At 38.2% G+C, this 25940-nt stretch overlaps 3 protein-coding genes across 3 annotated transcripts; 1 reads left to right on the top strand and 2 right to left on the bottom strand.

The window, feature by feature from the left end:
- Positions 1–1468: 1468 nt before the first annotated feature.
- On the bottom strand, positions 1469–3992 carry LOC106649148. Its single transcript, XM_023463140.1, has 3 exons — positions 3066–3992; positions 2191–2352; positions 1469–2127 (listed from the first exon to the last, which is right to left on the bottom strand). The coding sequence occupies exons 1-3, from the start codon at positions 3990–3992 to the stop codon at positions 2062–2064; spliced, it is 1155 nt and encodes a 384-aa protein (XP_023318908.1). The 3' UTR covers positions 1469–2061.
- A 788-nt stretch (positions 3993–4780) lies between these two features.
- LOC106649149 (tankyrase-2-like) lies at positions 4781–15342 on the bottom strand. Its single transcript, XM_014366426.2, has 5 exons — positions 15336–15342; positions 14191–15253; positions 5246–5276; positions 4948–4950; positions 4781–4852 (listed from the first exon to the last, which is right to left on the bottom strand). Exons 1-5 carry the CDS (start codon positions 15340–15342, stop codon positions 4781–4783), a joined length of 1176 nt encoding a protein of 391 aa, XP_014221912.2.
- A 6572-nt stretch (positions 15343–21914) lies between these two features.
- LOC106649150 lies at positions 21915–24131 on the top strand. The gene is made up of 5 exons (XM_014366427.1): positions 21915–21919; positions 23335–23425; positions 23488–23630; positions 23868–24006; positions 24081–24131. Exons 1-5 carry the CDS (start codon positions 21915–21917, stop codon positions 24129–24131), a joined length of 429 nt encoding a protein of 142 aa, XP_014221913.1.
- Positions 24132–25940: the final 1809 nt, after the last annotated feature.

Raw genomic sequence — 25940 nt, 5'->3', positions numbered from 1 at the left:
CGCAGCATGGCTCTCTGCTGATGTGCGGTATGTACCAGTATGCACAATTTTTCCAGACATACAACTTTGTAAACTATTCGAAGAGGGTTCAAGTTTATATGACTTTTTTAGCGACACGATGTTGCTGTCTTATAACAAAAAAATAAATAACAATAATCGAGGAAATTGCGACCCTAAATAATTTACAATTCCGCTTATCTTAAATTCGGAGTCGCACCAGAGCTCGAGAGAGTTTCGAGAGAAAAATGTCAAAATATGTATATTTTTTTAAACATTTACGCTCTCGGGACAGATCTCGCTTGCTCGTGCACGGCACTTACACTTCTCGCTGATACTCTTCTCCGTTTCGACTTGCGCGCACACACCGAGCGGTAATAAAGTCATTCCAACTCGTATCTCTCCGTATTTTAATATTATAATACGAAAATGCATGCGATATAGATCTGCACTCGCTTCTCTCGTAGCTGCGGCACTTGACTTTTGCTATGTGAGTTCACGTCTCTTGTAAATTATAACGCAATCAGAAATTCTCTGTCGTTAAGTTACTTATATAAAGTGTATTAATCCGCAGCGCGTTGATGAATTAACAGTGTCTAGATTTTTATTTTATCTTTTTGTAGTGTCTTGCTTCGCTTGCGCTTCTCGCTGAAGAGAGGGCGAAAGGCACTCGAAACTATGCGCGACTTTCGCATTGATAATTGCGAGGAAGGGTACAAGAAAAAAATTTCTTCGATCGTTGTACGAACGATGAAGCCTCATCAAAGGCATTGACGTCGGTGAAACGAGGAAGCAATGAATTGACGAATCCCAGTCATTAATATAAGCAATCATAGTAGGTAACTAAGATGGAAGCGACATTTTGAAAAAAGGATTTGAGTATAATATGTACTAAACAGACAACTTTTTGCCACTTGCGGATTCACAATACTCCATCTGTTGACGGAATCAAAAAGCTCACAATCAAATATAATACCTTTATGACATTACATGGCATAAGTTTATATGAAAGAGTATATTAGTGTCTCAAATAAGCCCGACTTCGAGATATTTTTACTTTTAATTAATTATTTAATCCTCGATTCCACCGTTGTTTAATTTTTATATGTAAGTTTTTGAGAGTCTCAGTTAAGCCCGATTTCGAAAAATTGTTGAATTTAATTAATTGAATTTATACTCTAATGCAATAAGCGATCATAATTCGTTCGATGTAGGGCCACGAAAGCTTTTTTGTCCCTCTTTGTACAAATGATTGTTTACATATTACACAAATATGAAGGATGACGAGCTTGTATTTACCCTATCTGGAGATAAAAAACAATAATGTTCATTTTTATACAAAAAATTATTGTTAGAACAGAAATTAAATCGTGAATATACAATAAATTGATTTGTTTTATTCTTTGACATATGTCTTAAAATGATAATTCATCTCTCGAAAAAATGCTCATAATCATGTTTTCTTTCTAATTACAGATGATCGCAGATCAAAGCACCAAACTCAACAGATGAATCTTCACGTACTCCAATGAAAGCAGCAGCATAGCACAGTCGATTAGCTTCCGCAAACTTCACCCTCGACCCAATTATGCGCCAAGCCTCAAACCCAACAACCAGAAGAAGAAGCGCAGAATCGATCGTGATCAGCCACGGCCACCGCCACCGTCACCGCAATAACAACAACAACAACAACAACAACAACAACAACAACAACAACAACAACAACAACAACAACAACAACAACCACAATAATAGTCGAAGAAAAGCCTCAGCAGCGGGCGCAGGAGGATGATAGAGCCGCGGCCGCAGCTACTGCTGGCGCCGGCCCTCAGCAACAGCAGCTGCTGGCGCAGTCTGTCGGGCGCGGGCGGCGGGGGCCTCGAGGCGCGCTGGCAGTCGCCGGGCGTGCTCGAGCTGCTGCGCGCCGCCGTCATACTCGCGCTCAGCCTCGGCATCCTCGTGGCCAATCTGCTGGTCATCTGCGTGATCAACAGTCGACGCTATCACAAGTACATACACGCGCAGGTGAGATGAATATGTTTCTTTGTTCTTTTTTTTTGTAAATTATTCATTAGGTGGGGTGTGCAACTGCAGCAGGATTATGCAGGAGGTGCAGCTCGTGCCGATTACCTGAAAAATTAAAAATATTAATATAGGTTCCGGTCTATTTGATAAGATATCGCGATTTCGCACCGTTAAGAGAAGCGAGTTGTCGATGACGAATAGATCGTAGACTCGAAAACTCACTCGGTTGCTAAATGTGTACCTGAGACACACGTCAACTTGATTTTGAATCGAGTCGTGATAGTCGAATTTATGCAGGATGTCCGTCAGAGTCTTGACGTATTTTTTATTCTACATAAACAAAAGTAAACGATGACTTGAAGGGTAATATAGAAGACTATTAATCGGTCCGTCCCTATTTTCGAGCAAGATTAAAACTTAATATCACTAGTTACATGATACATTATCCCTAGCTCTAATAGCTTCTACAACGCATCGATATTGCCAACTAAAAATTATATCTATTTGTGTAGTCTGGTGATGTGAACCAAAAAATCTAGTAGCAGCCTTTTTATTTATTGCTATTAGTCGCTGAGTTTACTGCAGCGCTCTAGCAGACTGCACTATTTGATATTTTCCGTCAATACGCGGCTAAGAATAATTCTCTAGTACCCGTCAATTTCCTGGTAAAATCATAATAAATAATTAAATTTTTTATTTTAGCACTTAAAAATTTGAATATTACCCACAAAAATGTTTAATTTTCAATTAAAAAAAAGATTCATCACCAATAACCGGTCAATTTTTATTACGATATAATTCCATTAGTTCCATTAATTCTATCAATTTCATTAGTTTACTCAAAAGCGCTTTGTAAAGCGAAAATTACACTTATTGAACAATAATTAACTAATTTGAGTAATTTTAAAATATCTTCCAACGTTTATAAGATTTGAACAAGTAATCGGTTATTGGTGCATTCACCCTAAATATATATAATTTTTTTTTCATTTTTTCGGGTAATCAAACCTTCAATGTAAATTATTAAGAAAAAAAATGGAAACCTGTCTAATAGCCTCGGTGGCCAGCACCGATATCATCAAAATCGGCGTGAACAGATACAGACAGCCGCCGAGATAGATGCGAAACTCCGGCCTGCGGGTATCCTCGTTCAGCAGCATCTTCGACAGTAGGTAAAAGTGACTCGCGATAAACACCAAGTACCGCGCCACGGTGGGCAGCATGACCGACGAGTAAAAATCGGCCATCCGATCGGCGAGCTCGATCAGTGACTCGTACAGCTTCTGCGCCGCGCCCAGAGCAGTCTCGAGCGTCGCCAAATAATCGGGCGGCCGTCGACGCGTCTCCAACAGGATCTTCAGATCCGAACTCGTTTGACCGAGCGCATCGGCGATCAGACGAGCCAACATGGAGTACTGCGTGCAGACGACGAAGTACGCGATCATGTAGCAAACGGAGCAGATCTTGCCGGCGAAGGGCAGACCTCGTATGTCGACGTTCAAGGCGAGTGCGAGGACGCCGAACATCTGCGCGACGATCATCAGCACGACCGTGGTGTATCGCGCGTGCAGCCTGTTTTTCCGGCGTCTCTGGGGCAAAGATCGCTGTATGTTGGCGCCGAGCGACCACAGAGAGCAGAGGCTGGATTGACGCAGACACATGGCCAGGAGCACGACGACGATGCCCAGCGACGAGTAGGCAGCGTCGCAGATCAGAAAGAGGATGCCCGGCTCGGCTATCGTCGCGTAAACGCCGACGAGGTAGTAGAGTCTGTAGGAGACCGAGCCGAGGACGATGCCGCAGAGCAGAAGATTGTGGAAGGTGCCGAGTTTGCAGTCGGAGAAAACGACGGATCGATGACCGTCGACGACCACGAATCGACAGCCGATCGGGGCCAGGCCGAGAAGCTTGAAGAGGTAGAAGGAGAACGCCGAGATGTGTCTGTTGCCGTCTTTCAGTAGGAAGTACATGATTACTTTACGCCGCGAGTTTACGTACTGTCGAGATGTTTATGTTTACGAAGAGAACGAAACACAACGACAAAAGCAGAGCGTTTAAATCGACAGCGTGCCGTTACCGAACGAAACGCGTAAGCAGTTGCACGAAAAAAGCAAGTAAATAAACGCTTCACACGCGATCGTCGCCTACACGTTTGATGCAAAAATAGATAAATCGATGCACTCACTGGCATTTTGAGCGAAAAACACAAGCTTATGCGGAGGTATTCAGAGTACGTGTCTAATAGACACTGTCTATATAGATGACTCTCTGGGGATACGGCACGGTGACTGTTGGTCTGGGCTGCGCGCACCCACACACACACACACACACACGCGCACACACACTCGAGTGCGGCTGATTCGATAAAGGAAACGGCTCGAGAGAATCGATAATACGAGTCGTACACAGCATAATTACTCTAGCTTGGCACGATCGTCATCGTGTGCTGCAGTCTCAAAAGCGCGTTCGAATTAGCATCGAGCTAACTGTTCGGGACTGCGGGGAGATGATGGAGATGAGAGCACTGCGTTCACGCGTCTGCGTTTATGTAAATGACACGATGCATAGTATATACGATCTTTAGGTCTCCGCAAGAAAATTTTCCATCCAAATTTTGTCGTGCTTCATTCATATCGAGACGATTTTTTAATATTTTTTTGGACATTTTTCTTTATTTTGAATAGATTTAAGCTCATTTCGAATCACCTGCTTGCTGAAATAAACTGTCTTTTTTTTTTGGTTTTTAATATTTTATGTTTTAAACCAGAACTAGGAAAATACTTTTTACTTCTTTTATTTCAATAGTTACTTTACTGACCTTAAAGTCTCGCTGAATAATTCATTGTTCTCATTATTATTTAGAAGATCGGTAAAGATTTGTGATTTTTTTAAATTGATAATAGAAATGATATGATAGCAAATTACGTTCTAAAAATCGAGAAAATAAATCATATCACTGAATACTTTAGGAAAGCTTATAAAATAATTTTATGCAATAGTATGACGAAAAACATCTTTTTTCGCACATTTTTTAGTGCGCAAAAAGCGTTTTTGGACACGGGTGTGCGGTAAAATGTCTCATTTTGGACACGGGTGTGCAGTAAAACGGCTCATTTAAATGAAAGTACTTTTCGTCTACTATTGCATAAAATTTTGTATGCAACACGTGCCCAGCTTTTTGCGCACAGTGTGCGGAAAAAACACCCACTCGTGCCGGCATAGCCGTCACTCGTGTCTTTTTCCACACACTCGTGCTCAAAAACGCCTTTTGGGCACTTGTTACATAAATAACTATTATTAGCATATTTAAACGATTATTTGGCATACATATATTCTTTTTATTGGCAATACTTTTAATTATTTTCAAATTTCAAAGAACCTTTGATAAAATATCTATATCGTCAATACAAATACTTCTTTGATGAATTCACACGAGTGATACCGATACGGTCATGTATGAAAATGACGTATGAACTATCTGCAAAGTTACTATACGATAAATGGTTGCTCGATTAATTTAAAATTGTTCGGAAGGCATTCTATACTCACCGAATGAAATGTTCGTAGTTCGTTTTTCGAAATTGTAAGTGGCCCTGCTCTTAGTTCACACCGAAACGATGCTCGTTGCATAATTAATTAAATGTATGGTCGCGTTTTTAGAGGAATATTGTACCATCCGCTGAAATAAACGGTAGCTTTGAAATTGTAATAAACATTATACTCACCACTCATTAACCTGTCTAATACCAAAAGACCCTATTTTTGACTTATTTTTCCACGCTTTATTTTTTTATGAAACCATTGTGAAATTAATGTGAAAATACTATATCGTATGGGATTTTTATCGCTCTTTTCAAATTTGGCGTCAGATTTACGATATATGCAACCGTTTAAAAAATACATTTGTTTAAACAAAAAAAAACGTGGTTTTTGAACATTTTTTTCTCAAAATGATCGTTTTTTTCACCACGATTACGCATTCGGATCGTCTTGAAACTCTGGATCTGGTGGCATGAAGGCCTGAACTAAAAGTTAGCGGCGTTGGTTCATCCAGATTCAAGATGGCAGCCACCAAAACAGTTGATTGTAGCCGAAAATGTAAAAAATCTGACATCAGATTTGAAAAGAGCGATAAAAATCCCATTAAATATGGTATTTTCACATTAATTTTACTGTGTTTTCATAAAAAAATAACGCGTGGAGAAATAGACGGGTTAAAGACTTCAGTGCTTACTTCACTTAAAATTTGACCGAAATGAGCTAGAAGAAAAGCCAAAAACAACAAGCACTCGAACCGTACTATCATTTGCATCATTAATTTTCTAAAAATTTTAATTTCTATATGATGCATAATAAGTTGTAAATTCAAAAGCAGTACTACCGACAATAGTGTCGCTTACAGCTTCCACGATTAATAATTTTCACTACTTGTTCGAAAACATAAAATGAAAATGAGAGTGCGTGTTCTTTGTCAGAGTATACAATTTTTTTGTGTAATATGTAATGTTGCGCTCAAACCGCAAAACTTTTCTTTATTTTAATTGTGTTCTTATTCAATTATTCATGACATTGACCTCATTTTAAATGTCATTATTCGACTAGCTAACACTACTCTGACTAAATCCTACCTTCATCGAGGCAACAATTTGAGCAGACTCGATTTCAGTTAGACGAGGTATTTTAAGTACTTTAAACGTTTTTTTCAATTACTCGTAAAAAAAGTACTTATTAGTGGTGGTGTACATTTCATTGTGATACAATAGCTAAAGTGCGGGAACATATTTCAACGATCCATTTTTTCAGCAATCTTGTTAAGTTCGAAGAACAACTGACAACTCGAAATCGGTGGGCGAACAAATGTATTTATAATTGTTAATCACTTGCAAAAAAACCTCAACTTTCCCGAATAAAATCGTGATTTGATAATAAATTAGTCGATTTTGTCTTTTTAAGGTAAATTTGTATATTTTTGTGGCGAGTGCATAGTGTGTATTTTAATTTTAAATGAAGTTTGATATTTTATTGTGTTAGAAAAAAAGAAAAATTAAAAAAAATTAATTTATAAATTTACTACCATCCTCGAAATTGACTCAAACCTAATCAAAATATCTGTAGCCTTAATCTCGAGAACATTTTCAAGAATTTACGAAGACAGAAGAATTTGAAAATTGACAAAATTTCAATCGAAATTTTTGTTGCGATAATTTTATTGCTAATTGTAAATAAGAATTAGAGATTTGACTTTGAGACGAGAGAAAAAATGCTAAACTTTTAATTTCCAATCCATGAAACGCTGAGGGTAATATGTAGCTATACTGCCAAAATCGTTTATAAATTATACACATTTGCAGCATTTGAAAATTGCCAAAATTTCAATGAAAATGTTGACAGCAATAATTTCGTCGCGGAGTGTATATTACTCGATTGTAAAAGCGCGCATCACCACCCATAGTCACAGACGATTTATTAATCGCGAGAAAGTCGAACTTTCGGGCTTCGAAAAACAAGGCAAAAGCGAGCGCGACAGGCAACCCGATATGCACAGGATATGAAACGTCGGTATATTGTGCGCTGCATACCAGTAGTAGTCTCCGCGTGTGTGTAAACGGACTTGGACGCGCCGCCTCGCGTCGATAATGTGTATAATCGATAGAAATTCTCTATACACACAACACACTACGTCGCACCCGCTCCGCGTTGTGTACATGCACGGCGTTCATGAATAATTCGCCGTGAAACTGCCACTCGGCACCCGCGAGAGTACCTACATATATATAAAGCGGCGGTTGTACCCCCCGAAGCAAATAACGCTGAAGAGCCGTGGAATCGTTTGCATAATTGCGTTTTCTTCGCACGCAACGAAAAGTGTTTGCTCTTCTTCCAGTACATACTATATATTAAAGCAATTCCTAAAAAATATCTCGCGTACCGATCGTTCGATGAATTTATTAGCACAAGTTACGCGTCGATGGTTATACAGCAGCGGCCACGACCTCGTGTATGTATGTATGTGTGTACGTGCAGAGATGTAATACCTATATAACCGACAAAATTAATTATCGCCCTCGAGCTTTTTGGCATTTCGCGCGCGCGGGTAATGGGAAAATTTATTGCTGCAAAATTTTCACTCCCCGAACGATATTCGCTCGTTATATTATTACAGAGACATTGGAACGCGCGAGCCAACCCACCGCGTGCAAGTAGCCCAAGTATATTTTCGCATAAATCAAAATCTACGTTATGCGCGCGGGGCTCGGGGCTCGCAGCGAGCGAGCTCTAGCTCATATAATAACGAGTATTTAACATATCGCACGCTCGATGTGTCAATGTCGACCGAGAGATGAAATTTCAATTACGAAGATATATATTGTAATAGAGGCGCGCGATTATTACACGTATCGCAGTTACGTAAAATTTTAAATTTTCTTCCTTTTGTCAGCCGAGATACCTGCTCACGAGCCTGGCGAGCAACGATCTGGCGATCGGCCTGCTGGTCACGCCGTTCGGCTTCGTGCCCGCCATCTACAGCTGCTGGCCCTACGGCGAGATCGTCTGTCAGATTCAGGTAAGGCTTTATACTTACTTACTTACTTCACTACTATTGCACGGACGAAAATAAACTCTGGGCTTTTTTTTACCTTCCCATTTTCTCTCTTTTCCGAACGATTGATTCGCGCCGCGAAGAAAAAAAAGGATCAGCGCTTTTTGTTCAGCTTCCAGCAAAAAGGATCTCGAGGCAAAAAAAATCTTAATTCAATCTTCGAGGTATATATAACTAACTAGGCCGTCGTATACAGTAGCTGCTCCCGTTAATTCCGCGGTACCAATGACTCTTTCATAGCCTCTAATAAGCCCTGTACTCTCACCTTCGTCATCATCGTCTTCTTTTTTCTCCTTCGCGAGCTAATCCCCCTCTTTATATACTCTACTTATATACTCGCCATTTTTTCTCTCCTTTTTTTTTGCTTATTATGCAACACGAGTGTGTATATAATAATAATAATAATCCACAGGCGCTATCGTAACTGTAATATCTTATCGCGCGAGTTCTCGAGCTTTTTTTAATACGGATGTAAATTCACCTGTGTCATCCCTTATTCATTTGCATAATACACAGTATATATACTCGGTTTTCTCGAAGGCTAGAGGTGTACCGCTCTCGTAAACGTTGAGTATTTAGTTCGCTCCTTTGTTGAATATCAGCGAAGAAAAAGAAGAAAAAGAAGAAGAATAAGGCGATAATCTCGAGACCCAACCTCGAGATCGTGTGCGGTCTGTGCTCCGTAGTAGTAGTAGTAGTAGCAGCTGATTTGTGGAGTACAGTGCAGCTGCCTCGGACACGAGAACACGCGCTCAGACCCCCCCGACTCTTAATTTATTTTAACGAGCTCTCGAGAGCTCCGTCTGTGTGTGTGTGTGTGTGTGTGTGTGTGTGTGTGTGTGCATAGCTTTCGCTATTATATAGCTATGGATAAAATCCGTGTACCTGGCCGAGAAGTATTTATGAAGAGTTCGAGAAAGTTCAATGATAACGGCACGCGGCTGCGTATGTGTGTATACGAGTGGTTCTGTGAAAAATCAAAATTCCGAGGCTCGAATGGGGATTGACATTTTTTTCCACTGTTTGTGATGTATGATGTTTTTCATCTAAACATTATCGGGTTTCAAACGACAAAAAATCGCATTTTTACGTTAAAATACGACCACTTATTGCGCGTTTGATATTGCCGAAATTATTCGAAACTCTTTTTGGGCTTTGAGACATCGAATACTTGAATTAAAATCTACTAAAGTAGAATCTGAATAACATAACTTTAAATCAATGGTTAAACTAAATTACGCTCGACAAGCATCAACTTGACGTATGTTATAACTTCTAAGATAAGAAAATTTTCGAGAAACTTTGGGAAATTGGGATTTGGATATGATATTGGACAAATCAAAAGTATTAAAAAAAAGTACGTCCAAGACGTGTTATTTATTATATAAGTTTCTGTATGAAAGATGAAACTTTTCGCCATTATTACAAAACTTAAAATAGTTGAAAATTTTCTCAAGTTTTTTTAAACAAAATTTAAGGACATTTATGGTAAAATATTTTAATCGTAACAATACTTATGTTACGATTTTTCACAAATTTATTGTTCATTAGATAATGAACAATCGAGTTTAATAAAGGTATTATCGCTTAAAAGATTATCATGGCTGTGTAACGCACAAAAAAGTATACCTCACGGCGTCACTGTTGCTATCCATCACTGCCTTGACTATAAAGTGGTCGCTGTGATTCTTCACGATATTTACCGAGTAAATATTCGAGGTTATGTCTTTCGAGTGTCCGACGCTGTTCGTGGATTTCACCGATACACTCACTTATATGAATATAATTTTTATAAACACTTGCACGTCTTGGTATTGATCTCTACACTAGCGAGTTAACACATCAGTACTCAGTAGCCTATATTATAATCGTATATATAATGGCGAGGTGATCTCCTGCGACTGTAACAGTTGCCTTGCGAAACCTTCCCGCTCTATCGTGGACTGCGTCACTTACGCAGTTATTCTCAACGCGTGTCGCTTAGCTCTTCTCTGCAGTACGTAATTTTGCCTTGTAACTTTTGGTGACTGTTAATCCATTCATTCGTGTAGTAAAATCTTTTAAACAAGTTTGCAAAAATCAAAACTTATTCTTTAAACTACATAATATACGTAAAGTTGACTGCAAATAATAATCCAGCAAATAATAATTGAATTTACGTTCACTGAAAGGATATTTTTTCAATTTCGATGCAAAAAAGAGTCCCAGAATTTCCATTGATCTTACGTTTTTTTCATATTCACCTCAATGAAAAATTATCAACTTTTATCACACACGTGTCAATTGACAAAAACTTCAATCGCGAATTATAAAAATTTTTTCATAAAAGTGCCCATATAGTCCAACGCGCGTGGAGAAAGGGACAGGGTCATCACTCGATACTTCGCGCGGGTTTTCAGAAAGTTGCCTCACTGTCTCGCGAGCTCAAGCTCAGCTCTATAGCCAGTGTATGCGATCGCGTTGAATTTTACAAAGCCTTCCCCTAGCTGCCATGCCGCACGAGTGTATTATGTGCGGCCTTTTGATTTAAGTTGCGCATTTTTATCAGCTTTTCTGCGCTTCAACTTTTCGTCTGTTTTCCGCAGGTGCGTATGCGTGTGTGTATACCCTTTGGATATTGCTTTTATGAATAAATTCGCGCCGTACTGTACGCGACGACAAAACTTTACGAGATATTCTATTCGCGGTGTATATGGTATAGGTATCGCGTCGTCGTCGTCATCGTCGACGAGCCGCACCGGGAGCAGAGAGACAGCAGATATCAAAAAGTAACGGTAACAAAAAGGAACGAGAGTAGAAAAAAAACAGAGGGTTCTAAGTGCAAGGTGATACATTATCTACTCTCTCTTCTTTTTTTTCGTTCCAGCCCGTCGTGTGACATACTCCACGGTCTGTGAGGGTGTGAGTCCAAACTGTGTACGTGTCGTAAATTTTTCGATTGCACTCGAGGCGCCTGTATATATATATACGTATAATAGGAGTGTATAACCCGACCCTCGGATCTCGGCAGGGCGCGAACGTCGTGACCGAGAAACGAGTTATTAGCCTTTCAATAATTCAAGGACTAGTACCACCGATCTCGGAGGCATCTTCTTATTCTATCTCTTCTTCTTCTTTTTTCTTTCATTTTTTTTTTCTTATCTCGTTCTGTTCTTTCTTTCTTTCTCTCACGGGCTATGGACTAGCTTGTGATTCCGCAAAATGCGTCGATTTTTATTCGCCGATGAAACAACAAAACAACGACGAGGTGTGACGAAAAAAATATTCGCGCGTTGCGCGTCGACCGAAGGGATATTCAGAGTTGACGAAAAAAGAAGGGAGAAAAACCGTTGGCCGATGAAAGAACTTGACACGAAGTACGTGCTCGAGTGAAAGTTTTGTCAATCAAGGTCAATACACCCTTTACGGTTGAAGTCATTTTTTCATCTTCAGACGGATGCCATTCTGAGTTCAAAAATTGTATGAAATAATATATCCACAATAAAGCATTTTAAAGTACGAAAAAACTCTTATGATAAAAGTGTACAAATCTCATAAATATTTCATTCAAAAATAAAAAAATTTTGCGAGAAAGCTCTATGATAGGCTTGAAAACTACTTTTTAAGCACAGGTATAGAAGCAGGTGTCGTTAATTCTTTTACATATTCTTAAACTAGATTGAATTCTGGACAAATGTCTGCAATGTGAATGAGCACGTGTATAGTGCGTTATCTCAAAAAGAAGATGTTGAATCGTGTCGAAAATAATTGTATTTATTGTCAATTTGGGACGAAGAGAAAATATAATATGCAACTAGCGCGTGATGATAATAGGATACTATATCGATACTATTGTATTGCCTTTTTTGATTCTTCAATCGCCTTTTTTCAATTATTTTTAATTTCTTCAGTTTTTTATATGAAGGCATAATAATTTTTTGAAATATTTGCCAAATGTTTATTAATAAAAAGTAGTCATGCTTTCATTTAAAATTAACAACGTAATGATTCATTGATTACATTGAAAGTTTCATGCTGGAAGAAAATTTTTTTTTTTTTTTTTTTTTTGAGATTTGTAGTGTCTTTACGGTTTCGAATACGATAAAGTGGCTTCCTAGAAAAATTATGAAAAAAAATTTGAATTAATAATCAAAAATATTCTGAGGAAAATGCTCTTTGCCAATGAACTTTTGACCATAACCATGCGATAATTATGAATTTTGGAAAATGATGATCAGAAATTAATAAATATAAAAGAGGATTCGCGCAATCTAAAAGTTTAACGACCAAAATTAATAAAGCTCGATATTTGAACTTTTGAAAATCGTTTTCAATTAAGAATCGTCAAGTCGTAACTCGTTACTTGTTAGTCGTAACGTAGCCCCTCTCAGTCACGTGACACGTAGTACTGAGCCAAACTATTCGCGTTCCCATTAGCAAGGTTATATCGTCCTTTTTTACTAATGTATCAAAACGTGTTTTATAAATATTTTCTGAAGTTTTGACGAGTTACTTAGTATAATTAGTTAATATGTCTACTGAATAAACCCAGTCAAAAGTGTTGAGTGAGAAAGTTGATATTGACCAAGAACAATCAACAGGGCCACCAGATGCATTCATACGCTGTGAAACATTTAAATTGAAAAATTTGTACAGTTCCTGAATTTGTTTCCACAAGAACAGAATTATGTTTACAACTAATTGAATCAATCAAAAAGGAATTGAGTTTTAACCCAAAATTCAAAAAACTCTTTGCTCCTGACACTGCTCCTGAAAATCCATTCAAAATGCAACAACAAAATGCTCCAAAGAATATTCTTTCAGGCACGCTATATTGAAAAAGCACATGTAAGTGATTTTTAATTTGAAAATCATAGAACTTTAATTAGCTAAGATTATGCATTAGATTCTTCTGTAGACAATCGATGCATTGGGTAAAAAAAGATTTTTATTTTGATAACGATAGCAATAAGTTTTTGTCTGAATCTTATGATTAGTAAAAAACTGGTTAGTGCATAAGCAGGTTTAAAAATCGATAAGTTCACTGTTGTGTACAGTTCAATGCAGAATATGCCAAACCACATTTTTTTGTTTCTGGTAAAGTGACAAAAAAATTATTTGTTGGGACATTAGATGTAGAAAAATAATCCAAGAATAACATATTCATTTAAGAACAGTAAATACCATCTTGTTTGTTGAAAAAAACCAGAGGAATGTGAGAAAGTCTGCCAATAAAAGTTTGAGCATGGATATATAGTATTCCTGTGAATATAAAATATATTGCAGATCCTTCTATGCATTTTATGCCAGCTGTGACAGTTTCACTAAACAATCAATGGTTTGCATGTGGAAGCATGGATAATAAAGTTGTCATATATTCAGCTATTGATAAAATTTCAAAAGAATCAAAAGATAGTAATTTACTATACAAGTGACATAAGTAACACTTTTTGGCACGGCGTAGTTTAGAGCCAGAGCGCAGCGCTGGCTATGCTTGTGGTGTCAGTTCATCCGCTTAGGCTAAATTCAGATCTACCATTTAGCATTCATGTTATTTAATATTTATGATCTCATGTATATCTTATGGCAGATCGGCCCCATGATTCAAGAGTACATCGACCATATTGGGTCTGACATTAGCCACGGCAAATTGAAGGGGTGTTAGGCCCTTATTGTCCCGAGCCTCGATTTGTAACTTTTGACGTGTATCCTTGCAGATCTTGAAAAATGTCTCCAAAAATGCAGCAGCATCATCAGACTCGCTATCGCAAATTATGTGCAGAGCAGTAGATCCGTCGTTTTTGGCTTTATTCGGGTCGGCGCCATTTCTTAGCAGGAACTCGACCAATGACTTGTTGCCTCTATACACAGCATGATGCAATGGTGTGTAGCCGTCTTGGTTCTGGACATCGATCCTCGCACCGAACTTGAGCAGCATCTTCGCCAATTCGACGTCGTTGTTTTCCAAGCAAACCCTGTGCAGAGGTGCGGATCCAGTCTCATCGATGTAATTCGGTTCTGCGCCATTTTTCAGCAGTATTTCGGTCACATTTTTGAGGTTGCGGGCCACGGCATATTCCAGAGCTGTCAAGCCGCTCTCATCTTGTAGGTTGATACGCACCGGCTGATGTTTGTAGTCGGTGAGATCGATCAACATCTGCATCAAGTCGCTATCTTCGGGACCCATGCTGATGAAGTGCACAGCTGTGAGTCCTTTCTTGTTGGCCACATTCGGATCAGCGCCGTGTCTCAGCAATATTTCGACTATCTCTGGATCCACGTGATCGAACATCAGTGCCGCGTGTAGCGGTGAAGTGCCTGTCTCTGTGTCGAGGATATTGGGATCCTGGCCGAGCTCGAGGAATTTCTCGACGACGTCTATGCAGCCCCACTCGCAGGCCACGTGGAAATGCGTGTAGCCGGACTCCTCGTCGATGTAATTGATATCAAATCGATCGTAAATTTTAAAGAGCTCACGACCGAAGGGATAAATTTCCTTGCAAAATGCACAAAACAGTGCTGTGCGACGATGCAACATCAACTTGCCGTCTTTATCGATTTTGGGCTTGTCTTTGTAGCCGGTCTCGACCAGGAACCTGATGAATCGTGCTGGCAGGTTCCACTTTGGCGTCGTAACGAATACTGGCAATTCTCATGTAATTTTGCAAATATTATAACGCCAGTCACTCAGTGGCAACTTTTAATCAAGAAATTAAGTGAAAAAAAAACAAACTTCCCATTGCAGTCGGTATACCTAACATAATGTAGAAGACAAAACCATCCGTATTCGCCTCGAGCGTTGATTATGATTATTGGTCACGTGGTACCTAGCAGAAAAAACAGGACGCTTATACATTGAGTCAAGTAGAACATGAGTTCAATTTTATGTAACAACCAAATAAAAGTATCTTTTCGTACAAACAAAACATTATTTCAAATTCTTTATGATTAAACTTGAAGATACATTTTAGTTCAAAACAGTATCAGCCGTTTCTGTTGTGAAAAAGTTGCGCTGAAAGTTTTCGAAAAAGGTTATGTCAATCTTGAGTTTGAAACTGCGCGAACGATTTCTGTGAGCGTAAGTCTGCATTAGGGTGACTGTACCAATACCCGGACAGCTAAGAAGTGATGTTCTATTGCCCGGCCATTTTCTACCCTAAATTATGTCGAAATTCACAAAGAGAGTTTGGAAAAAAAATGTAAACGTCGTAAATTTAAATTAAAAAGTGGCCGGTAATTAGTCTTAAGAAAAATCACTTTGCGCCAATGTCCGTCCACTTTTTAATACTATATAATTCCATTAATTTAATTAAAAATTACTATATGAAACGATAATTTCAATTTCACTTCGTGAATAATACTTAACTCGATCATATCATTTGTATCATTTTAATATTTGTTCAAATGTTTATATGACTTGAATAAAAGTGTCCGGGTATTGGGGGGTGGCCGGGTATTGGCACAGTTACCCTTTTCTATTTGACAGCACTCAAACTTATGAAAATGAGGTTATGTCATACTTATTCCTTCTAACGGCTTTGATCCACTCATTCCGGTGGTTAAGTCTATTTTGGGAATAAGGAAATTAATAAAATTTAATATCAGTGTTTCTCTACGTATTACCGCAGTTGATAACGCAACAATTTACATGAGAAGGCAATTTTTAAATCACTTGTATTGTTTAACTCATGTATAAGCATGTATAAGCATGTAAAAGCGTCCTGTTTTTTTTCTTTATTCTGCCACCACGCGAAGCAGCGCTGACATCGTATACCCCCACCATGCTAACTCTCGGTCCGAATTGTACTCGCTGTTATTTTATATGTAAAAACTTCACGCGCGTGCCGATACACGGGTATAATGTAATGATAATTGTGAAATTATCTCATTTCAAAATTTATTATAAAGATAAAAATTATATACATAATCATATGTAGATGAACCAACCACGAGTACATTTTTATCATGGCTTTTCATTACAAAATAGTCAATCATGATTAAAAATGGGTAATTCTTTTAGGCTATCGCGAAGATATTCCGTAGCGAAATTCTCCCAGTTCGCTTGAGATGAAATATTTTTTTCTTCAAATTTCACTTCGCTCTCGTCACTAAGATAATCTTTGCGACCGTCATGAATTCTTTTTTTATGTCTGAGCAAATTCGATTTTATTCCAAATACCTTCTCGCACTTGTCGCATGCATAATCTTTACGACTCTCGTGGACTGTCTTTTGATGAATGAGCAAATGTGATTTTTGTCCAAATTTCTTCTCACACTTGTTACATGCGAAATCTTTGCGACCTTCATGGACTGTTCTTTGGTGTTTAAGCAAATCTGATTTCTGTCCAAATGACTTATCGCACTTGTCGCACTCGTAATCTTTGCGACCCTCGTGGACTGTCTTTTGGTGGTAAAGCAAATTCGATTTTTTTGCAAATTTTTTTTCGCACTTGTCGCACGCGTAATCTTTGCAACCCTCATGGACTGCCTTTTTATGCATAATCAAATTCGATTTTTGTCCAAATACCTTCTCACACTTGTCACATGCGAAATCTTTCCGATCTCTGTAGACTGTCTTTTGGTGCTTTAATAAATCAAGTTTTCGTCCGAATTTCTTCTCACACCAGTCGCATGCGAAATCTTTCTGATGTTCGTGGATTATCTTTCGGTGCCAAAGCATACTCCATATTTCTTCAAATTTTTTCTCGCAGCTGTTACATGAGTAAACTTTGCTAAAACCGTGAAATATTTCTTGATGTCTGAGCCAAGACGATTTTTGTTCAAATTTTCTTTCGCATATTTTGCATATCATATCTTTGGAACCTCGATATACCGTATTTTGGTTTCTGACTGAATTTATATCACTCCCAATTATATTTTCGCAATTGTTACGAACGTAATCTCCTTCCTGCTCGTAATCTCTTTGCACAATTGGGTTATTGTGCCGAATCATTATTGATTTTTTTTTCTGAATATCTTCTGAAATATCACACAAACGTAGTCTACGTTGGCTAAACAACAGTGTTGTACTTGTTTTATCTATTTGCGATAAATGTAATTCAATTTACCGTTGAATTTGAATTGCTAAAATTTATTCGTGGATATTATTTAGTGTATAACTTATACGAGCAAATCTCGCACTGATTCGATTGTCAATTACAATTTACCTCTATTAGAAGACGATGTCAACATTTCCGATCAAAATTATCTTTAGTAAGACATAGATGTCTCCATTTATATATTGATCCCGTATCTTTTAATAAACTTCTGTGATTCGTAAACAAATTTTCCCTATTCGTGGTCTTTGTTTTGTTCTGACTGAAAATTTATTCTCTTGATTTACATTGTTTCAAATTCAGTAAGAACTTATAATACTAAATATGAATTCATAAGTTGATGATAAATTAAACAATTTTTGTTCAAGTTGTTAGGGAGTGTACTAAGAATGCATACGACACAGATGCAACAATGCGCTACGCAGACTTGTGTTAACATCTAAACAATTGAAACGACGAGCATGAAATTTTCCACGTTCACGAAGAGCTTGAAATCTCGCTCGGGTATACATTTCGATCGAGCAGTTAGATTCAGCTCAGTAAGTTCTACATCGAGGCCTTTATGGGCTTGCTCCGCGATTGTAAAGTAAAAACAATACCATCTTTCGAACCGTCGGTTAAGGGTCCTCTATACACACTCGGTCGGTAACTATATTCGCGTATTTTGTACCCATTTTTTTCATTTAGTATACAACCTATGGTCTTGAAATTTTGTGGGAGTGATCATGAAACTAATACAAATGTGCCTATGAAGCTATTTTTTCAGATAATTGAAAAAAAAAAATTTTACAATATTTATATGAAAAAATAGCTTCATAGGCACATTTGTATTAGTTTCCTGATCACCCCCACAAAATTTCAAGACTAATGGTTGAATAGAAAATGAAAAAAATGAGTACAAAATACACGAATTAGTTACCGACTTCAGTGTGTATAGAGAAGCCTTAAATAACGCAAACAAAGCTTACGTAATATAATTCGTTTCGGTCGAACGTTTCAACGTCACAAGTTTCGATATACAATGGTACGCGGAGAGTAGAATTAATTATGTGAAATATGCGTTTGCTCTCGTTCGATATCGAAGCTTTATAAATTCGGTAAAATTAATTACCTTCGCGATGGAGAAAGGCGAAAACTTTTCCCTCCTCTCGCCACCTTCCCTTATCTATCTGTTTTTCTTCGCGAAATCGGATATATAGCAGCTAACTCCTACATATAGGTAGACACAAACAAAAGATCACCACCGACCACGCCGAAGACACCTGTCGCGCATCGCTCTCGATCGCTGTGTACATCGCTTCGTTCGTACATCCATACAGCTTCCTCGTCTTTATCCATTATATACGTATATCTGTAATAATACGTATATATACGTGTTCCATAATACGGAAGCCAAGTTTTGGCCATCCGAAACTCGAGAGCGACGAGAGAAGTTCGCGCGCTTTGAACAGAGAGAACAGCAGCACAAAAGACCCGGGGCAGGCAGGCACACAGCTGGCCGATATAATGTACGATTTTCTTGCCAAGCTGGACGGCACACAATGCTTCGCGCAGGCTGCAGCCATAATGCGGACCATCGAAGCGGGAGAATCGCTCCGCGAGAGTTTCGCCGACGACGTCATTGTACGCGTGTAGTACATATAGAGAGTTAGTAGGGGGCGCTGATTTATACGTAATAATGAGCGTGTAATGGCTCAGAGCAAAAATTGATCGACGATCGAGATATGATATAACACGCGATTAAATCGCGCCTCGACGAAGGTCTTACGAGAAAGAAGATAGTCAAGTCGCGGCGCGTGCGGTTGCCTTTTTCGCGGCTCGTGTGCGAGTCGTTCGTCCGGTCCGGTTTTAGTGCATTTGGCGACAGGCCAGAGAATACATATCGTAGCCATGGCAACTGTCCTTGAATCTCGCCGTTATTCACAGCGTAGATTCACGCGCGCGCACACGTTCGTACACCGCCACGATGATCTCTCTGTTATATATATATTTTCGCTGCGCGAGTATATGTTTATGCAAATTCACGTGCGGCGAGCAGCGAACTGTAATTACGAAATCGCGCGGCCGAGCTTTTTCCGCAGCAACAGAGAGAGAGAGAGAGAAAACGTGTACGTGAAAATTAATTTTTCTCTTTTTTTTTTGGTAAGCGTTGGTACGTGTCATCGATATATATATACGACACACGATACATGCACCACAGGGCGAAAAAAAACTTTTCGCTCGATTAAAAATCCATTAACATATTATCTGTATATATACGCGTGGCTGGTCATGGTGGTATGGTTTACACGTACACAAAAGACGGAAATAAAGAACGCGGAAAAAAACACATTGTCAACATAAATCTCTTTTGTCTCTCTATGGTACGTCTATGCACACATACACACTCGAAAGCCCACGCTTAGCCCAGGCGTTAATCCTCGTTAGCGATCCTCGTGCGGTGGCTCGGCGCAACTACGCGCGTTACATTTATTTTTGCGAACAAACAACCGCCGCCGCCCCGAACGCGATTAGGTGTTACATAAATTTCGTAGAGCAGAGTAGAGGAGGTGGGAGGTAAAGGACTTAACGATAATCGTTGTGTGTCTCTCTCTCTCCTTCCACGCGCGAATTTATAACGATATTCGGTTCGTATATATATTGTATTTCGAACGAGTCGAGGGAAAGATAGAAAGAAAAAAAAATCCATAATTAAATTCCGCACGCGATAAAGCACACACGCGCGCGCGCACGCAAGCTCATGAGTGCGAGAGAGAGAGAGAGAAAATCCTGGATGAAGGCTCTCAATTTCATCGATTTATATACCTCATAGGATATACCCACGCGCCGCAGAGCAGTTTCTCTTGTGTTTCTCTCGTCGCCTCTGCGGAAACGACGAAATAAAATCAATCCTCCGTAGTAGTGCGCGCTGCGGCTCTCTCTCCTTCTTTCTTTCTCTATTTTTTTTCCTCCTTCGTAATGTATATCCCGGCGTAGTAATACACATATATAGAGACAATGGCCCTGGGTAAATATCGTATGTACTTGTGTGTGTGTGTGTGTGTGTGCACGCACGTTGGATCACGTTGCGCGTATAAATGGCAATGGAATTCCTTATTTATACAGTATTTCACGTCGATTCTCTCTTTATATAATAGATAAATGCGACGTGCGTTTACTCTTTTTTGCTTTGCTCTTTCTCCCGTATACGAGCTCGTGTATTATATCGCTATATTTTGTAATATATACTCGTGACGTCTGACTTGTCGCGATTCCGTACCACTTGCAAATTTGCAGTAGTCAAAGTCAACCGCGAGTCTCGTAAGACTTGACGTATTAGAGAAAAGTAATAATAATAATAACAACTGAACGAGCTTTGTGAATTACTGAATTTAATGAAAAGAAGCGCACGCGATTCTTAATATAACGACGATTTTTAAAAAGACTACGTGACCTCTTTGAACTTTCTGTAATAAGGCGTGACGAGAGATCAAAGTCACAGCAGCATATTGCACGCAACACTCGCGATATATTTATTTGAAAAAATTGTAATTCATTTTCACGACTTGTAGACCTATCGGTGTGAAATTGAAAAATGTAATAATCGAGCCGTGAAATTCGTCCAAACCACAGAGCGCGATTCATTATTAATCGTAACCGACGATAAAGTAACTTTTGAATTGAATAAAATATTTCACTCGTGTAAACTACTGACGTTTTCGTGGTATCGTGTTATTTTTAAAATTTACTATGGAAACGCCCTTTATTTACTTGCGTTACACTTAACACTTTTGAGTGTTTATGTACTTGAAAATTTGTTCCAGACAAAAGTTACTGTTTCAAAAAATAATGTTGTGGTGTGGCGAATTTCACAGTCAACGCGCAGTATTAGCAATATTTCAGTATGTTTACAAATACCTGACAATCAATTTCAGTATCTGTCTACATTTTTTTTATTAAAAATGTTTCAACGATTGTTCGAAAAAACACGCACAAGTGAAATCCTTGAATTTGAAAAATTAGATAGTGAATACTACGCTTCGAGTAAAATATTTCTCAAGATGTCATTCCTGTGGCGGGGCCAAAGTCTTTTTTTACAATATCTCGGCAAATCATTTATAATATTAAATTGTCTATCAGTTATAATTTTTCAATTATCTGCTACATTTGATTTGATTCGTCCGCCGATAGACTGGGAAATGGCTATACAAAATTTTTTCGACTATCCTTTGCTTTGACGATATTTACTACGTACTGCATAGTTTGCTATAATCAACATGAGGTAGTAATTAAGGGGACCTTAGACCTCCAAATTAGAAAAAAAAAAATTTCGAAGAGTTTTTTCAAATAGAAATAAAACAATATAGCTCAATGAAACATTTTGCACATACTACATTAACCTTATATTACATAAAAAAAATTTTGTTTTAATTTTTTTCACCCGGTGTCGTCTGTTACAATTACTTGAAAAAATTTTTTAAAAACGGTGGCTCACGTGATAACAGAAAAACCATTAGTTTTATTGTCCTGAAATTTTAAGACAATCTGCGGATATTAGTGCTCAGAATGAACTAAAATGCAAAAAACTAGTTAAAAAATGACGAAATGGAATCTTTTTTTCGAAAATCGAAACTTTTTTTTTCAAAAATGTTGTTTGTAACTTTAAATATATTGTGTCCATTTTTCTCATTCTAGTTCAGCAGAGACGTATACAAAGTATTGTGTTCAAATTTTAGGACGATAAAATTAATCGTTTTTCTTAATCATGTTTGCCAACTTGAAGAACGTTGCTTCGAGAAAATAGTTATAACAGACGACACATGAAACCTTTCATAAATGCCTTTTACTCTATAAAATATTGTTTTTAGTTTTTTAAGATATGACTTCTTCTTTCATTGAAAATAAACATTCCCCACACACAGGTCCCCTCAAAAGAATTGCATTCATTTTTTTCGCAAGTAACATGAATATATTTCAGACGGATGATGTGGGTAGGATAGCAATGACTTTTTGGAGTAATGTAACTGATCCCGATCAAAAAAAATTAATGATAAACTTAAGCCAATTTCATCGCAAATTGGTGCTAATCTTTAGAGGTTTGATGGTCCATTTTTAATTACGACACCAAAATTTATAAAGACGATAATTTTACATTCATATCAAAATAAATGTTTTTTTGCAGTTTTAATCTTAACCAACTTTACTGGATTCGCTATCTTTCCTGTATTTACCCCATATGTTATTAATAATATCTTTCCAAATAAGTATAACCTAACACCTAAACTTTGTACAACTGCTGATATTTTTTATATCGATGAAAATGAATATTTTTTCTGCGTATTTTTGTATTCCGTATTTTTATTAATCATGGCGGCTATAATTACAATTTCTATTTTCGGCATATCAACATTTTTCTTTTCCAATATTCTTATTAGATTTAACCTTTTGCGGTAGGTGTTGGCATTGTAATATAAAAACTACGTGGCTAAAGCTCGATTTTTTTCCAGCTTTCGGTTACGAAAATTAAGTTCGTTCGTAAAAAGGGATAAATTTCAAAATACTGAATCAGAAAATAAATTTATTTATGATGAAGTAAGAAGTGTATACCAGAGCCATGTGACCACTATAGAGTAATGTATATCATACGACGTCGTGAAATATTTTAAATCGTTTTAATGTACTTACAAAATTTTTTAGGTTCTGTGACAAGATCCAATATATTGGTAGCAAATTATTAATGGTAACTTCAATTTACGTCTTCGTTGGCCTAAGTTTCACAGGAACCCTGGTAAAATTATTATTCAGTGCATTTGATGAAATTTTAAAAATATACCCCGACAAATTTTACAGATACTATTCTCATTGAGCGTAAAAAACTATGCTCTCTTAGTTGAGATGATAATTTCATTTTTTGTGGTTATAATTATGGCATTTTTAATATCTCATTTCGGACAAATAGTTATCAATGCCAGCGACGATATATTTTATAATTGGTAAGCGATTGGATCTTTTATTTACACATTTTCTTGTCTCAAAAGTTGACAATGAACGCAACCATCTGCAATTTTCTCTCTGTACTGAGAGAGTTAGAAATCTTTCGAGCGATTTTCCCAGTTTTATGAGTACGAAATAAAAACTTTTTTCTTGTGAAGACCTAATATGTATCCCCCCTCGTTTGATTGATATCCACAATAATTTTTAATTTAGTGAATAACGAATTATTTTTACAGTTACTTCTGCGGATGGTACAAATTTCCTTCAAACGCTAAACCGTACGTAATAATGATGATGGTTCGAGCACTCAGCCCTTATGAATTTAATTCAGGTCCGTTTACGGTGCTCAAACTGAATTATGAAAATTTTAATACAGTAAGATAAAAATCAATTCTACATCTAGATCTTGAAATCTAAACTAAACTAATTTTACACTTTTAATTATCAAGATTGTCAACACCGCAGTACCTTACATGACGGTCATGGCTTCTCTTATGTAAATGAAGCTTGAAAATAATATCAATTAATAAATACAGATTTATTTTGGCAGAATCACAATTTATTTATAATATAAAGAGAAAATTAAAATTCATACGTTCTCAAGTTTTTTATTTTTTTATAACTCAGATAAAAGAGGTAGAAGGACAAAGTGGGTACAAAAACCGCATAGAAAATGATTCGTAGAATGCATAATACGAATCAATAATCAATTTCTTAGTTGTGATGTAAATGAAAACAAATATATTCCGATAAGTAATGAGATAATTAAAAAATTTTATTTTTAAAACTGTAACAACAATAAAACCTTTATAATAGAATAACTCGAAATCGTGGTAATACTATATTTTCAAAAGATCATACAGTAGCAAATACGACAATTTGATCCCTAGAACTCAAACTTCAGAAGTCTATTCATTTTTTTTAAACTTTGAATTCCAAATCGCCAATGATCAATCACTTGACTATAATGTAAATCAATCCAAATGTAATTAATGTGATAAATATCGAATGGCTATTCAGGGGACATTCTTGCATGAAATTATTGATTTTCGTTTAGGAAAATGACAATTTTTCACGTAAAACTAGGGTTGTCTCGGGTTATTTGCAGTATTGTTTACCAATTTCAAAATTTCGTACACGAAAATCAAAAATTTCGTATAAGAATTTCACCTGAATAGTTAGACCCAATAAATATATTTTGTGACGATGTCACTGAGCGGTAAATCGCGAAAATGACGCAAGCTGTAATGTGTCAATGTGTGAGTGAGATGCGCGACCGAGAGGATGATAAAGTAGGAAAATCGAAGTATCACTAGAGCGCGCGTTCGAGGTTCAGGGCAAAGGAAGAGCCAAGTTAACCTCGGACGCGTCTCTCGGACCACGTGCACTGGAGAGCGAATCGATCGGTGCGAATCGAGCGCTCGCGTTCGATGCGTCGTCGATCTGCGCGACAGTGCACACGGTGATTCGCAATTAGACCGCGAGGTAGAACGGACGTGTCGAGGAGTGATGAGTCGTGTGTGAAGCTGTGTGGCAGCGGTTGAGTGGGTCGTGAATAAGCTGGGTGGCAGCAGAGAAGTTGGTCGTGAACAAGCTGTGTGGCAGCGGTAAAGTCGAGTGTGAAGCTGTGTGGCAGCGGTAAAGTCGAGTGTGAATCTGTGTGGCAGCGGTAAAGTCGAGTGTGAAGCTGTGTGGCAGCGGTAAAGCCGAGTGTGAAGCTGTGTGGCAGCGGTAGAGTCGGTCGTGAACAAGCTGTGCGTGCAGCGGAAGTTCGTGTGTTGTGTTCGTGGAGAGGTTGAGCTAAGCCTGGAGTGCAGTGCGACGAGAGAAAAGTTGCGAGGTGACGAGGCGATCGTGAGGCCCGGAAGGCAGCGGGCCGCGCGATTCGCTGTACAGCGACTTTTCTGATCAATCGTCCGAGGCATCTCCGAGGTGAGGCAAGAGCCCTTGGACCGGGCAGACCACGAGGACGGAGCAGCTGGGGGACAGCGGGAGTCAACATCGAGAATAAAGACCGAGGCAACGGAGCGACGCAGAAGGTTGTAGATTGGATTAAGCTTGGTCGGTCGCGCGGATGTGTGAGAGTGTTGTATGATTGCGTAGTGTGAATGTAGAAGAGAAAATAAGAAGTTCGCCGTAGAATCCTTGTAGTACGAGTAGTGGAGATCGGAGTAATTGTAGCGAGTACCTTGGACATTCAAGACGTGGTTCGAGTCCACGTGTTGCGTTTCAGGCCGGCGCGTGGCCATTTTTGCGAAGCGGTACTGTAACATCCGAATTAACAGATATTACATAGTTATATATATTTA

The sequence above is a fragment of the Trichogramma pretiosum genome, unplaced genomic scaffold, assembly GCF_000599845.2.
Source record: "Trichogramma pretiosum strain Unisexual culture from Peru unplaced genomic scaffold, Tpre_2.0 scaffold98, whole genome shotgun sequence".
Classification (NCBI taxonomy): domain Eukaryota; kingdom Metazoa; phylum Arthropoda; class Insecta; order Hymenoptera; family Trichogrammatidae; genus Trichogramma; species Trichogramma pretiosum.
The sequence above is the reverse complement of the archived record's forward strand: the minus strand, read 5'-3'. Positions and strand labels throughout refer to the sequence as shown.